The following is a 15,525-nucleotide window of genomic DNA, read 5'->3' as shown; positions in this document are numbered from 1 at the left end:
CGCCCCTCCCACGCAGGACGTTTCAATAATGAAAGCGCTAGGTGCTAGTGTCTCAAAAATCAGTAAAACTTTATTCGCTTCCATTCTTTCGCCATTAACAGAAAACTGGAGAAAGCAAAATGTTTCGTGTTTACAAAGATAAATGGCCTCTTTACCCAGAGATCAAAACCTCAAACGACAACGGGGAAGATAAAAGCGCCCTCCCCCACATCCCCTGAGCTGACCCTTGTCATCTTAGACAAAGCCTTCAGTCCACTGGCCAGGGACCCTGAATATGGCCAATTTAAGATGAGGGCCAAGAAATCAGACCAATCCATTCCCGTGATATAAAGTTAAACAGAAGCTACACCAAGGGTCAAGTGCCTGTATACTACAGGACACAGGAACCAGGCGGCTACTTATAAAAAAAACAAGATTCATTTCAGGCACAACTTTTTTATTTTTTTTTCTCGTTTTGTTTTTAAATCAGTAAAAGAAACTGGGTCCTAGAAGCTGCAGTGATCTAAGCAGCAGCAAGTTTGTGCATTCGTCCTTTTTTGTTTGTTTAAATATGTTCAAATTATCACACTGCTGGCACACTTCATTTGCACGAAATTCTGCACCATATATACTAATTGTAGTAAAGTTATTTGACCCCATCCCAGGAAAAAAAACTACTCTGGAAGATAATTTTCACTGAAATCTAACCAAATTTTGTTAAGTGGATTGTGACAAGATTATAAATGATATGAAAAATAACATTTTAACATTTGGCCATCAACTTAAGAAAATGGCTTGCCTATACAAATTTTTGTAATTTTTAAAAGGTAATATATCCTACCCTCATATGGTCCTCAGAATTAAAGCATAATGAACAGGAAAGAAAAGGAAAAGAATGCAACTGAGTGCTAAGGCAGAACATCTTGCCAGAAGTAATGAAGGTAGAGTATATACTAAATATCAAGTGCAGAATTTCATAGGGCCAACAAGATAACAGTCTGTATTTTTCACTTACACAGGCGAAGTGGATTTTGCAATTACCAGTTGCGTTAAATGCACCAAATAAAGCTCCTAAAATTGATACTATAAGGCGCCACCTTAAGTTTTCCAGGCTGCAACTGTGCATAATTTTAAAATGGTTTCTTAAATTTATTTATTTTTTTAAACATAACACGAGGAAGGTGTTAAAACTGGTGTAATAGCTCAATAGAATAAGTATTCCAGATTTTGGGAGGGATGAAGAGGGAGATATTCAGAACCCTTCACCAGAATCCCCCCAACTTGATCATAGTGGGTTAATGATGTGCTTTATGGATGTGGTTAGTCAATGACACCAGCTTGACGAATCTTTCTTTCTGCACCAAATCCCTGTGAAAAAATAAAAATTGCCATTAATAACTTTGGTGCACCAAAATAAGTACATTCACAACTCGCGCTACTTAAGTATTATTTTTAATCACTTTAACCATTACCAATTCTTTATTAGAGGAGGAAAATCCATTTTTAAGTGCTCTTGACCATTATCCAAGCTATGTAGAAAGTATTAAGAAAAGCAAGAACTGTGCTTCTTGATTAGGGGCTAAACCAACATGTAGAGAATCCAAACTAGTTATAAGCAATACTGAAGCTTCTTGCTTCATTAAGTTCTCTAATCTATGTTGAAATAAGACTTCAAATAGTATGTTGGTCTGTCAGTTGTCCTCCCTTTTGTGGAACCATACCATTGAGTTATCTGGTCCCCTTGGCTGACGAAGAACCATTAGGCGAGGAGCACTAGCATCATCCAGGGTGATGTTCTTCAAGCGATTGACCAACCGATCAGGTCGAGGAGCTGCAACGGCCTTGGGGCCCTCACTGTAAGGTGAGAACAATCAACACTTGGTAGGAAGAAAGTATTTGGAGAGGAGTGTGTTTCCTACTTAATTGCTTAAATGACTCACATTTAATGGGGACTGTTGCCTCATCTAGAATGCTGGCAATACAAGACAGACCAGTTTGTGTGTGTGCACCCCCCCCCCCCATTCAAGTAGTTCCAACTATGTATGATCTGGAAGAATCATTTCAGTGACGGTCAATCCTACACTTGTTAGTTCCATAGATGCATAAAACAAACTAGTTGATGTAGAAAACCTTAGAAAAGTGAGATATGAACAAAGAGTTTTAGAGAATCCCAGTTCCTACAATGGTGAAAACATTGAGATTTAAAAGAAAAGAAAAAAAAAAAGAGAATCAGGATGAGAAAGATTTGAAAATTAGAATTTCAAGCACCATATATCCTGGAAATGTCCTGATGGAAGAAATAAGCAAATAAGCAGAATTCTTTAAGAACAAGGACTACATAAACTTTTTATATTTAACATCTACCATATATAATGCTAGCATAGCATATATAAGTGTTTCAACTGGCCCAGGTTTATGAATGTTAAGTCCAGGCAATAAAAACTAGAGGAAAAGAAGATAATACTACAGGTAAAAAGCATCAATACATAACCAAAAATGGCAAAAGGGCAGGGAATAAAACCAGAATGGCAAAGTTAAAAAAAAAAAAAGTGATAAAAGGATAGACAACAGAAATTATGAGAACCCTAGGTGATTACTAATCCAACTACAATCAAAAAAACTCACCAGACTCGCCAAACATTACAGGCACTGCACTTGCCAGTACGCTGATTAAGAATCACTGAGAACTCCACTTCATCTCCTGCCTGTAGCTCAATGCCATCTTGAACTTCTTTCACATGGAAAAAGAGCTTCTTGCTATCTCCTACTTCGTAGTTAATGAAGCCAAACTGGGGAGGAGGGGTGGGGGAGGGGGATGGGAAGGGAAAAAAAACAATCACTGCCATTCTGAAATAAATCTTTGTCTGAAACAAAGATCGCCTTGTTTCTTCATATATTATTATCAACTAATTTTCTGAATTAGTAATCACTAGGGAGCCCCTTACTTAAACCTATAACTCATTTTGATCCCTTCTAGATTTAATCAGTTAGGTTTATGGATATTAGCCATGAAAACTGTTATATTCACTGTACTGATGTTGAAAAATGTTTCCTCTAAGAATTCTAAGGGATGAACCAAAGGTATCAGTAATAGGACTAGTTTTGTTTCTCCTAAGCTTATTTATTTTTTGGTACTGGGGATTGAATCCACAGGTGCTTAACTGCTGAGCCACATTCAGAGCCCTTTTAATTTTTTGAGATAGGTTTAAGTTGCTTAGGGCCTAGTAAGGCCCTAAATTATTGAGGCTGGCCTCAAACTTGTGATCCTCCTGCCTCATCTTCACAAGGTGCCAGGATTATAGGTGTGTATCACCACACCCAACTCCCCTAAGCTTATTTCATAAATACTCTAAACACAATTTCTTTGGGTGGTCTGCAAAAGAAGCTCAGAGCATTAAGTGTACAAAAATCTCATAATTCTGGGGGATGAACTTGATTAACTTTATGTGCATGTATGAATATAGATATTGAACCCTATTATTATATATAAAATACTAAGAAGAAATAAATTTCAAAAACTCTTATAGCTCCTTTACTCTGGAACTCTTCAAGTTTACTTTCTGCAATATACAGTATTAGTTATGAATAATCACTCTAATTTTCTCTTTACTAATACAGTCACTTTCTTTTGATTTTCCTTCCTATTTTTATAAGCTACCCCAAATTAGTAAAAATAAAATAAAAATCAAATCAAATAAATGTCAAGGTTTTAGTTCAGAGGTTCAAATTCATATCCAGAGATGCTGTACTTACCTGATCTTTCACACACTCTACTGTGGCCCTGCGCAGGGGCGTGATGTTATAGGCCATAGTCTGTGCATTTTGGCCCAGGACACACAATTGGAACTTGACACTCTCCCCTTTCTGCAGGCAATCCCCTTTATTGGCCATTCCGACTATGCCAAATGGATACACCTCACCTTTCATATCCCCTGTAGAGAAACAGGCACAAAGTCTAAAAGCTAATATTTTACAATAGTACTCTGCATCTATTCTAAATATAGGTGCTGGAAAATGTGTCATGAGAAAGTTTACTTTTAAGCTTAAAAGGAACTCCAAATGTAAAATACTAAACGAAAACAAATGAGAACTTGGTCACTTAATTAGTACTTTTACTAGCTAACAAACACTTTTAAAATGCATTCATGAACTTAAAAATATAACAAACTTGAAATCTTATTAGCTGGATTTAAGCATTATTCTCTTCCAGTGTACAATATGAACCAAATAGACAAAATATTGCTGCCCCATACCTAATCAGAAAGTAAACCAGTTAGACACAGGCAAACAATGCAGAACAGAAAACCCTTCTTTGACATTCCACCTCCTAAGCTTATAAGACATCCTGTCTATCACAACTACTCAACAGTGCCGCTGTAGTGATATAGCAATCAAAGAAAATATGTAAACAAATGAATGCTATTTTTTTCAAGAAAACTACAAAAACATGCCATCTTTTTTTCCCTCCTTGAGTTCTGCCCTACAACAGTAAAAAATTTTCTAGAGGTTAGTGCAGGATACAGATAATAAATGAACCAATGAGTTTGGGTGCATATCAATTTAGCACCCAGATAAATCCAATGAACTAATAAAAGAGAAGAGAAAAATAGGCAAGAAATGGAAGCTTTGGAACTGAAAACACTTTTTGGCGGGGGGAGTGTTTGCTGGGGACTGAACTCAGTGGCATTCAACCACTGAGCTACATCCGCAGCCCTATTTTATATTTTACTTAGAGACAGGGTTCTCACTGAGTTGCTTAGCACCTCACTTTTGATGAGGCTGGCTTGGAACTTGAGATCCTCCTGCCTCAGCCTCCTGAGATGCTGGGATGGAAACGTTTTTATCATCCTGTTAACACACAGAAGTAAAGATTTAAAAAACAAAAATATGGGCTGGGGTTGTGGCTCAGTGGTAGAGCGCTCACCTAGAATGTGTGAGGCACTGGGTTGGATCCTGAGCACCCAATAAAGAAATACACAAAATAAAGATATTGTGTCTATCTACAACTAAAAAAGAAATCTTAAACAAACAAACAAAAAAACACCCCAAAAACATGCAGGAACCCAAAATGTGAAGATAATTCTAGCAAATCAAGTCATACATAACAGTGATTACAGATATAATTACCATTTTATTAAGCACTCATTTCTTTTTTGCAGTATTGAAGATCAAACCTAAGAACTCAATGGGGCTGGGGCTATGGCTCAGTGGTAGAGCGCGCTCACCTGCACGCATGAGGTATGATCCTCAGCACATAAAAATAAAATAAAAGTACTGTGTCTACCTACAACTAAAAAAATACATTTAAAAAAAAAAAAGGCTGGGGCTGTGAGACTCAGTGGCAAAGCGCTTGCCTTGCACATGTGAAGCACTAGGTTCGATCCTTAGCACCACATTTTTAAATAAAATTAAAAAAACAAAACCAAAACCAAAACCAAAAACAAACACTTAAGGCCTCAAACATGCTAGGCAAGCACCCTACACTGAGTAACATCCCTCTCCCCACAAGTATTCATACTGATTCACACCTAATCTTTATAAAATATTTTGAAGTTGAATATCCTCATTTTAAAGATGAAGAAACTGAATAAAGGAAGATTTAAGTGATTTGTTTAAGGTTATAAAACTAGGACATGGTGTTCAATGTTGCCCAACTCCAAAGTCTTATATTGTGTGAGTTTTAGTTGTGTTCCTGAATAAAAAAGAGCTGTCCTTACAAGTAAATGGGAAAATATGATCTGTCTAGCCCTAGAAAATTCTAGGCTTAGAGATGTCCCATAATATCCTTGAACAGTTAGTGATGAAGAATAAATGGACTGGGAGATAAGCAGCTTTTAATTTCTTTTGCATCTCTTATGTAGGGGCAGGGGGGAGAAGGGCAATTCAATATTTTTCCCAAGTTAAAATTAGAGAGTAGCCCATACTCCCATGGTCTTTTTAGAGTATTGTGTCATCATAGCATTAGTTTAAAAGACTTTCTATAAAGTCAACTCATGTTTGGGGTGGGGAGTGTTCATGAGGGGAGGGGGAGGAAGGAAGAGAAAGAGGGTTTTATGTAAAATAAAAATTCCTCAGGACTTCATGTGATAAAAAGTAACAGGTTATCAAGGGGTCATTTCTTTCTCCCAAAGACTTTTTCTTCCCCACTTTGGTTCTGACTTATAGATGATAAAAGGATTTATTTTTGGTTAAAATATCAAAACCAATTCATCCACTCTAACCACTATGTATGTCTGCTGTCCTAGTCATCCAGTTTCCTCCTATTTCTATTGCATTTATTTAATGCATGCAGACCATACAAAGTTGGTCTTACAGTTGGTGACAAAAGGCGATTATCAGAACTCAAGGAGTTCTTGAAAACGGAGAGAAAAAATGTAAAGGTAGAAAATGGTGAGAATCTTGGCCTAGAGATAAAAAGCAGAATTGTCATGGAACTCTAGCTATTAAGGCCTTGACAGATGGATAAACTTTTGCAGGATATAAAAATACTTATAAAAGGTGAATAACAAGTAACTAGAGTGTTTGATCACCATTCAACATTAAATAATCTTTTTTTTTTTTTACTGTGAAAATTTGTTCTCAGTCTCAAATAAGTCAGTTATTTAATCACAAATTGACCATGTGCTAACTTAGCAATCATTTGTTCATAATTTAAATCCAGGATGATCTAACTTCCAAGAGTATAAAATAAAAATCAAGCATGGGGTGAGGGAATGAGGAAGAGTCCCTTCTCCTGAATTCATATTTTAAGAAAATTAAAAACAACTACAACAAATCCCATCTATTTTAAAATCCTGAAAACGTCCACCAGGACCCAGGAGGTTGATGTAGGAGAATTCTAGGTTCAAGGCCAGCTTGTGCAATTTATCAAGACCCTGTCTCACAATTAAAAAATAATAAAAAGGGGATGTAGTTCAGTGATAGAGCACCTTAGGTTCAATCTCCAACACACACACACACACCAAAATTTAAAAATAAGTGTTCACCAGAAGGTATGAAAATTTCATTCCATCTGATAACAATGTGCTTACCCTCATCCACGATCTCAATCATTCCTTGATACTCAATCTGTGTTGGATCAACACCTCTGAGGGGGCGAATGACTTTACCAGAATAGATAGTGGGATCAGCTTCTTCAGTAATACCATTCACTACAAAATAAAAACAAATGCATGTACATGTTTCACTTGACAATTTTAATTATTCCACTCAAAAGTGGGGCCAAAAAAAAAAAAGGCAGAAACCAACCTAAATGTTAATGCAGGTGGACTATGTGCCTGCTATTCTTTAAGTGGTATGGCACACCTAAAAGCCAAGCTCTATTTCTAGAATAGATGCTTGACCTTCAATATTTCTAATCTGACTTTGCTAAATAAACTCAATTTAAGGAATTAACAAGTAATGGCATTTAAAATTTGGCTCGCTCCCCTTTTCAGATGACTAATATCACCTTTTTAGTGAGGGCTTTCCTGGTCTCTAATATGGGATACTACTTATATACTTTCTGATTTATCTTTAAATATGTTTTATTATCTTTCTAAACATATTATATACAAATATTTAACTCCTTGTCTGTCCGTGGTTTCCACAAAAAAATAAGCTCAATGAAGGCTGGGATTTGTCTGGTTTTTCCCTTCAGTATCCGCAGTGTCTAAAACATTATATACTTAACATATTTATGGCATTGAAATTAATGGTCTCGGGCTGGGGATGTGGCTCAAGTGGTAGCGCGCTCGCCTGGCATGCGTGCGGCCCGGGTTCGATCCTCAGCACCACATACAAACAAAGATGTTGTGTCTGCCGAGAACTAAAAAATAAATGTTAAAAAAAATTCTCTCTCTCTTTAAAAAAAAAAAAAGAAAAAAAGAAATTAATGGTCCCAGTTATCATTTTGGGGAGTTTAGATGGAAAGCCAAAACTTAGTTTGCAGGTCTTTTCATAATTTCCCATTATTTTTCACATTTAGACTTTTTCTTCAAAAATAAGTCTTCTAAAAAGTTCACCTCTCTGGGCTTGTGGGTTTTTAAAAAGAGATTTAATACAAATTACTGAAATATCTAGAACATTGCTTCTCAAGCTTTGGTGTATACCAGAGTCACTTGAAAAACTTAATAAAAACAGATTGCCTATCCCCAGAATTACAGCAGGCCTGAAGTGAGGTCAGAAAATTTGCATTTCTTATGAGGAGCCAAATTATATTACTGATCTGGGGACCACATGTGAGAATGACAGAGGTAGAACAACTAACTGGGTCATGTCTTCCTTTCCCACCCTATCCCTTATCTTCCACCCAAAGCACATGCTGAAAACAGTATATGTCACAATTCATTACCTGAGTGAGTTTTGTTTACTTTTTCAGCACTGACTTTGTTGCCTTTGCCTTTGGACAAGCTGTATTCGACCATGTCCCCCAGCTCCAGGCTATCGACATCACCAGAGAACTCACTAAAGGAAAAAGAAAATGACATTTAAATAAGCCATTACCAGAAACATCAACAGTAGCAAGTAGACTTTCTTCTATAAAACATTCATGACATACTTACTTATGTTGAATACTTTTAAATACTATGAAGTGGGTACCATTAATCCCACCTTCCAGATAATAAAATACCAAGAAGTTAATTCATTTGATAAAAGTTACATATATGGTTAAGTGACAGAGCCTGGATCCATATATGAATTCTCTGGTGCTGGTTCTAAGAGCCCACATTCTTAAACATTATGCTATACTATATGTCAGATGTACAACTCTCTGCTACCAATATGTAAAACAAAATATTCTGTCACTGGAGTAGAAAGGCTCTCCACTGTTCAAGAAGACACAGGTTTGTCCATATCTTTTGGTCATATGTTCTCTATGTAGAAGTTAGTATATATCTTAAAAATATTGTGCCAAAATGGAATCTTGAGATTCAAGAAATATAACCAACAATAAAAACAGCAGTCAATATTTAATGTTTTATGGCTAAAGCAAGATAACAAATAAGCTGTAAGTTCCTAAAAGACATTCCTTACCTGTAATGGAAAAAGATTTCCTTATCATGATTGGCTGTTTCAATAAACCCAAAATTATCTTTCAGAGTTGCCACATAACCCAAGAGCCTCTTGTTGGAATTACGACCTAAAAGTCGCACACAAGTTGCAATCTGCTGTCCAGGCCTCTGTTTGTCACTAATACTAAATTCAACCTGTGAAAAATGAGCATGATCATTAATACTGTTCAATGTCAAGTTTCTTAACTCTGAAAATGAGACCTAAAAATCCTCCAGATCATGCTCCCCACTCCAGATATTCTTTGTAATTACTTGGATGAAATGAGTTTTCACAAACACTTCTATGTCTCATATCATTTTTCACCAAGGATTAAGTTTTACTGATCTTCAGTTATGTATTTCTTAGTCTTATTTTCTCTATGGGACTGCTATCCAAAACCCAGAGATAGGTATGAGAAAAAGATAAATGACATTGTAACATATTTGATATTTTATTTTGGTAATATTTCAAATGGATTTATGTGTACCTTCCCTAATGCTTAAAGAGAGAATTCTCAAAAAGACTGAACAAAGAGCTTTCTAGACTGGGTATATTAATTGAATGAGCTGCTTTTACATATGAAGATAATTATATGTAACTCAAGTGGTTGCAGTCAAGTGGTACAGTGCCTACCTAGGCACTGCGTGTGAGGCACTGAAAATAAATTAAAAAAAAAAAAAAAAAGTCCATCAACAACTAAAAAATATTTTTAAAAAGATAATCACATATTTAACTTTTTAAGTACAAAAAATATTTTGGCAAAATTTTAAAGAAAAAAAATTTAAAGAAACCATCCTTTAGGATCTATGATCAAGATGACAACCTTAAACCCTTCTCTCAAATAAAGATTATCTTGCCTTATCTCCTATTTGAGGAGAAGTAGATCCTTCCACATCCTTGGCTTGAAAAGCAATGGTCAGTTTCACCCCACAATCATCGTAAGCAATAATGCCATCCTCAGCCTCCTAAAAAGGAACAGGGTCAGAATACAATGAAAATAGCCCCAAGAAAAAAACAATAAAAAACACGAAGTAGGTATTGCTTGGTAGCCTTAATCCTAGCTATTTGGTAGGCTAAGGTAAGCCAATCCCAAGTTCAAGGCCAGCCTCAGCAACTCAGCAAGACCTTAACCCAAAATAAAAAGAGTTCTCATTATAGCTCCATAGTACAAGGTCCCTGGGTTTAATCCCCAGTCCAGGAAACCAACCAACCAACCAACCAACCAACCAACCAATGTAAGCAACTATAGTTGTTAAGAGATCCTTGAGCTAAAAGAATTGGCAGAGCCATAGAAACTTGTAATTGTACTGTTTTCTTTCTTTCTTTTTTTTTTTTGGTATTGAGGATTTAACCCAGGGGTGGTTTACCACTGAGCTACATCCCCATTCTCTTTAATTTTGAGACAGAGTCTTGTTAAGTTACTGAGGCTGGCCTTGAACTTGTGATCCTCCTGCCTCAGTCTCCCAAGTCAATGGGCTTATTCTAATGTTTTCTAACAGTAACAGATTACTTCTGTGAATAAAAAGGTGGTCTTGCCGAAATCTAAGACAGGACCAACCTGCTGCCATTGGGTGTTTCAGTCTTAAGAACCTAATTTGTATTGTTGAAGTGGGAAAATTTTTGAAAATCTTGAACATGCTTTTATTCTCTACCACTCACAGCCAACCAGGAAACAAACCGGGCATGTTATTTCTAACCAAGTGAAAATTCTAAACAGTAAGAAGCTTTAGTATCCTATAAAGAGAAATCATTATTACCTCCTAATGAAGCTCAAGTATCCTTTGTTATCTAATAGTACACCACAGTGTTTTGGATACATTGTCAATCAGTACATTTATCAATGAAGGAGAATTTAATTTGATATAATGCACAGTTCACACCATTTGATATGAAGTAGGTGATTAAGTTATGATATACCAATATTTCTACAATAAAAATTTTAAAATTTCAGGTATGTCATACAGAATCACACAGGAAGTAATTACATTGTATCAGCAATTACATAAATTATACCATTGTATGGTTTCAACATCATTTCTATGGGAATAAAGCTCACATCACTAATCTTGCTATTCTCCTTCGTAAGTTTTATAACCTCATTACCAACTATTACATATTCAACACCAATTAATATCTACCTTCTACCTTTTATATTTTCCTATAACTGCTTATTTTTATGACAATTTTTAAATTACCATATATTTATAACATACCAGGCATTTTCTACCTTCAAATTTGTTATGACAAAACCATCTCCATATAGTTAACTCTTCGCCACACTTTGCAAATTGGAAAAGTCTTGGGAAAATAAACTTGACCAAGTACAAAGCCAGGACAATGGCTAGTTGGTGGTATTTTTAAATTCCTTGGCATATCTTTCTTTTTTCCTTCCAATTTTGAAAAATGTTATTTTTTTTATATACATGAGAGTAGAGTGTATTTTGACATACATATATGAAAAAGCTTATTCTAGGGGCTGGGGATATAACCTGGCATGCACAAGGCCCTGGGTTCAATCCCCAGAACCACACACACACACACACAAACAACCACTTATTCTAATTAGGATTTCATTCTGTGGTTGTATATGATGTGGAGTTTCACTGGTGTTGTATCCATATATGAACATAGAAAAGTTTTATCCAGTATCTTTTTCATGTACCTTCTCTTGTGTATATTAATAAATTATATTAGCTATAATTTCCTGTACCTAATCTTCTTCCTTTTTTGACTTTCTCCACCTGCACCTTTGACTAATGCCATTATCTGCCCCAAGCACACACCTGATACTACTTTCTAACAAAGATTTTTCTTGAAATGCAGCACATTGCTATTCTTAAGTAGCAACCAACACCCTCCCAATCTAGCTGTGTCCTTATTTATCCTATCTTCCCTCATCCAAAACAAAACACAAACCACATCTTCCTGTCAAACATCTTACTCACTGATTAAGAAACCCTGAAATTTTATTATCTGCACCTCTTTTGAGAAATTCTCTTTCCTATCTCTACCCTTTAAATATCAATACTTTAGTGTGACCACCCCACATTTTGCCAGTTACAATTCATTTTTGCCAGAACACTCTTATGGAATGTTAATAGTAATATTTTGGATTCTGTATGAATTACTTATTTTGACTGACGCCACTCAATTCGTTATTTAGTTGTGAGTGAAGCTAACTTACATTTTCTTTTTATTTACTACTCAATGGATTTTTCAATAATTTGAGTCCAAATGCATGAATAGAAATCTACCTATGAGTTTTAAACTGCTTAAAAGGCAAGTATTAGTATTTTTGATAGGTGGATCCCAACTGGGGATGATTCTGCCTCTCAAAGGATGTCTGGAAATTTATAGTGAAATTTCTTGCTGTCACAAGAGATCGTACTCCCCACAGCAACAATTATCCTTCCCAAAATGTTAATAATGGTGATGCTAAGAAATCTTGCTGTGATTATATCACTATTAATATTCACCAGAATTCTTGCTAGGCGTGGTGATGTTATGCCTACAATCCCAGTTGACTTGGGAGAGCAGGAGGATCTCAAATTCAGGGCTAGCCTCAGCATCTTAGACCCTGTCTCACAAACAAAAAGGAACGAGAATGCCACTCGGTGGTAAAGTGCCCTTGAGTTCAATCCCTAGTACCCCAAAAGGTACAGATGTAGATCAGTGGTACAGGGCCCTGGGATCTCCCATCTAAAGAAATAATACTCCATTATTATGTGCCTGTAACAGAAGAGGAACAAAGAGCTATACAAACCATTCTGATTATGTAAAACTTACCTTCTCTTTGCCTTTATTTGGGCTAGTGGTTTTAGGATTGGAAAAAGTGGCTTCTTTCTCTACAGTGCCCAGAAAACGATGATCTGAATGGGAATGGAATGAAACCGTGCCCTTGGGAAGTTTTTTAATCCTAATAGCATGATTTCTTTGGGCAGAGAGCATATCCTATAAATGATAAAACAAAATTAACTTTAAACCGACAAAGGAGGCATTAGAAACCCCACGCCCATACCTTTCTCAAACACTACTCACAGGAACCACAGTAAACTCTACTTCATCTGCAATATGGAGCTGGTTCCCATCCAGAATTTCACTGAAGTGGAAGAACATACGAGCATCACGATCCACACACTTGATGAAACCAAAACCATCTCTCATGGCAGCAATCACACCCTGAAACCCAAGTACAGTTTCACTGGTTGTGAAGCTTTTCAAGTAAGGTAACATTCAAGCCTGCAACATCATCAAGTTAAATTCACTAGGAATATTTACTATTAATAACCTGAATACTGTTGTCCCCATTTTTTCCTCTTTAATATAAACTCATACCTCTTTTTATTTTTCATATTAAGACAGGGTCTCACCAAGTCACTGAGGCTGACTGTGAACTTTTGATCCTCCTTCTTAGCATCCCAAGTTGCTGGGATTACAAAGTTATACCACTGCATCCAGCAAACTCATTGTTTTCAAACAAGTAATTTAAAATCAGCAATTCTGAGATCTCTGAATGTGACTTCTTAGCAAACATTTATTTATTTACCTGCCAGGGATTAAACCCAGGGGTGCTTTACCACTAAGCCCTTTTATTTTGATACAGGGTCTAAGTTGTGGAGGCTGGCTTCAAACTTGCCATCCTCCTGCCTCAGCTTCCAAGTCTGGGATTACAGGCATAAACCACTGTACTTAGCTTCTTGGCAAATACTAGAAAAAGTGATATATCCTATTTGAATGTAAACATACATAACTCATTTCATAAAAGCCTAAACCTAATAACAATATAACCTCCAAAAATTTCAAAACTTTACCAATTGGCACTTCAAAAGTTGACAAAAAAGGCAATTCTTTAAACTCTACCTCAAATTTTTTTTTGGTGAGTTTACACAAAGGAAGAATTTAAGCTTAAGTCTGAAAAATAAAATGCAAAAAATCCTTTCCGTATTTTTTCTTCTTCTTACTAAATTATCAGCTTTTTGGGGGTACTGTATCTTGAACTTGAAACATGGTAGTAATCAAATGTTTACCAAAACATGAATTATCACCAAATTGCCAATGAATTACATACTGCATGTTTATTAATGCAGAGGTAATTATTCTATAACATAAATATGATCTACATAATATTCTGGCATTTAATTGTTGCTAAGCTACACACTCTATACTGTAAAGCAAAACAGATCCTGAGAAATTTTTCTTAAAAATCTCACATTCAGGCCACGCATGGTGGTACATGTCCATAATCCCAGGGACTTGGAAGGCTGAGGCAGGATACCAAGTTCCAAGCCAGCCTCAGCAACTTGGTGAGACCCTGTCTCAAAATAAATAAAAAGGGCTGGAGATATATGGCTCAGCATTAAGCTCCTATGGGTTCAATTTCTGGTACATAAAAAGAGGGGTTTTTGAGGGCTGCAAATGTAACTCAGTGGGAAAGCACCCCTGGGTTCAATCCCCAGTACTAGTACCAAAATAAAAAAATTAATAAATCACAAGCTCAGAATGCCAAATTAAAAAAAATATATAACATATATAATATGTATGTACATATTATATAAGATCAGTTCTCCAAATGTATATAAAATCAGTTCTCCAAAATCAAAGGTTAAAAATGGGTCAAGAAAGTTAAAACTTCACTGACAACACTAACATACTATAAATAAAATGATCCTAACAAATATAAATTCTGTCTGAGAAAGCTCACAAAAACCAAGTTTGTAAAACATTTGGGAAACAATTCTGGTTCACACCACTTCTGGACATTTACCCATTTAAAAGAATTCTCAATGTTCTGCCAAAAAAAAAAAAAAAAAGTAAGGAAAAGAAAACTAAAGAAAAAAAGACCTATTTGACTTTACTTAATCTAATACTTACTAAATTTCTTGGGCGACAGTTTGGGAAAAAAAGCAACTCTACAACTACAAGCTTGAATCTTTCTGCTCTTCATATTTAAGGGTCAAAGAATTAATGGCCCTCAAAATACAATAATCCTGTCCAGATTTCTGTTCTAGAACTTTTTCACATATACTTTCAGGGTAACTGGCAGAGATAAACTTTGACTAACTCAAACGTATGTGATTGTTAATTACCTTAAAAAAAGTAACTCCCCAGTGTGGTAAAAAAAAAACTTACAAGAACTTTTAATTTAGTAGTACAAACTTTAAGATAATGTTGGCCGTTCCATGTTAGATACAGATACAATAATATTCAATACTTACCATTTCTCTGGCTTCATTAGTGAACTGAAATGTATTTGATAGAACTTCTATGTTAGTTGCTCGTTCTAATTTGTCACGTCGGTCTGTTGAAATATTAAACCTAACATGGTCACCTTCCAATAGGGTCACCTTGGATTTTGTATCTTTGTCTCCAAAGGGAAGTTCTTTAGGAATCACAAAGTCAACTTTGATTCGTCCTGGCAATGGGTCATTCTGATGAGAAGGAAAAACGATTTTAGCTGGAGATTTCTCATCCTTCCTAGTTCTAAGTCAAACAAGAAGAACACACAGCAAACCC

At 35.8% G+C, this 15,525-nt stretch overlaps 1 protein-coding gene across 3 annotated transcripts in view; it reads right to left on the bottom strand.

The window, feature by feature from the left end:
* Positions 1 to 45: 45 nt before the first annotated feature.
* Csde1 (cold shock domain containing E1) overlaps positions 46 to 15,525 on the bottom strand; it is a 40,594-nt gene continuing 25,114 nt past the window's right edge. For all 3 annotated transcript variants that reach the window (XM_046458159.2, XM_046458160.2, XM_046458161.2), the window contains 11 exons: positions 15,228 to 15,440; positions 13,051 to 13,191; positions 12,799 to 12,963; positions 9,870 to 9,977; positions 8,995 to 9,167; positions 8,312 to 8,424; positions 7,011 to 7,130; positions 3,733 to 3,911; positions 2,605 to 2,768; positions 1,701 to 1,833; positions 46 to 1,347 (listed from right to left, as the gene is read on the bottom strand). In XM_046458159.2, the coding sequence (XP_046314115.1) occupies positions 1,300 to 1,347; positions 1,701 to 1,833; positions 2,605 to 2,768; positions 3,733 to 3,911; positions 7,011 to 7,130; positions 8,312 to 8,424; positions 8,995 to 9,167; positions 9,870 to 9,977; positions 12,799 to 12,963; positions 13,051 to 13,191; positions 15,228 to 15,440 (1,557 nt within the window). In that variant the 3' untranslated portion in view covers positions 46 to 1,299. The remainder of the gene's footprint in view (positions 1,348 to 1,700; positions 1,834 to 2,604; positions 2,769 to 3,732; positions 3,912 to 7,010; positions 7,131 to 8,311; positions 8,425 to 8,994; positions 9,168 to 9,869; positions 9,978 to 12,798; positions 12,964 to 13,050; positions 13,192 to 15,227; positions 15,441 to 15,525) is intronic.

The sequence above is a fragment of the Marmota monax genome, unplaced genomic scaffold (genome assembly GCF_021218885.2).
Source record: "Marmota monax isolate L192 unplaced genomic scaffold, Marmota_monax_Labrador192_F-V1.1 WCK01_AAM20220418_F8-fsc00087, whole genome shotgun sequence".
Lineage (NCBI taxonomy): Eukaryota > Metazoa > Chordata > Mammalia > Rodentia > Sciuridae > Marmota > Marmota monax.
Note: the sequence above shows the minus strand (reverse complement) of the source record. Positions and strands in the feature narration are given on the sequence as shown.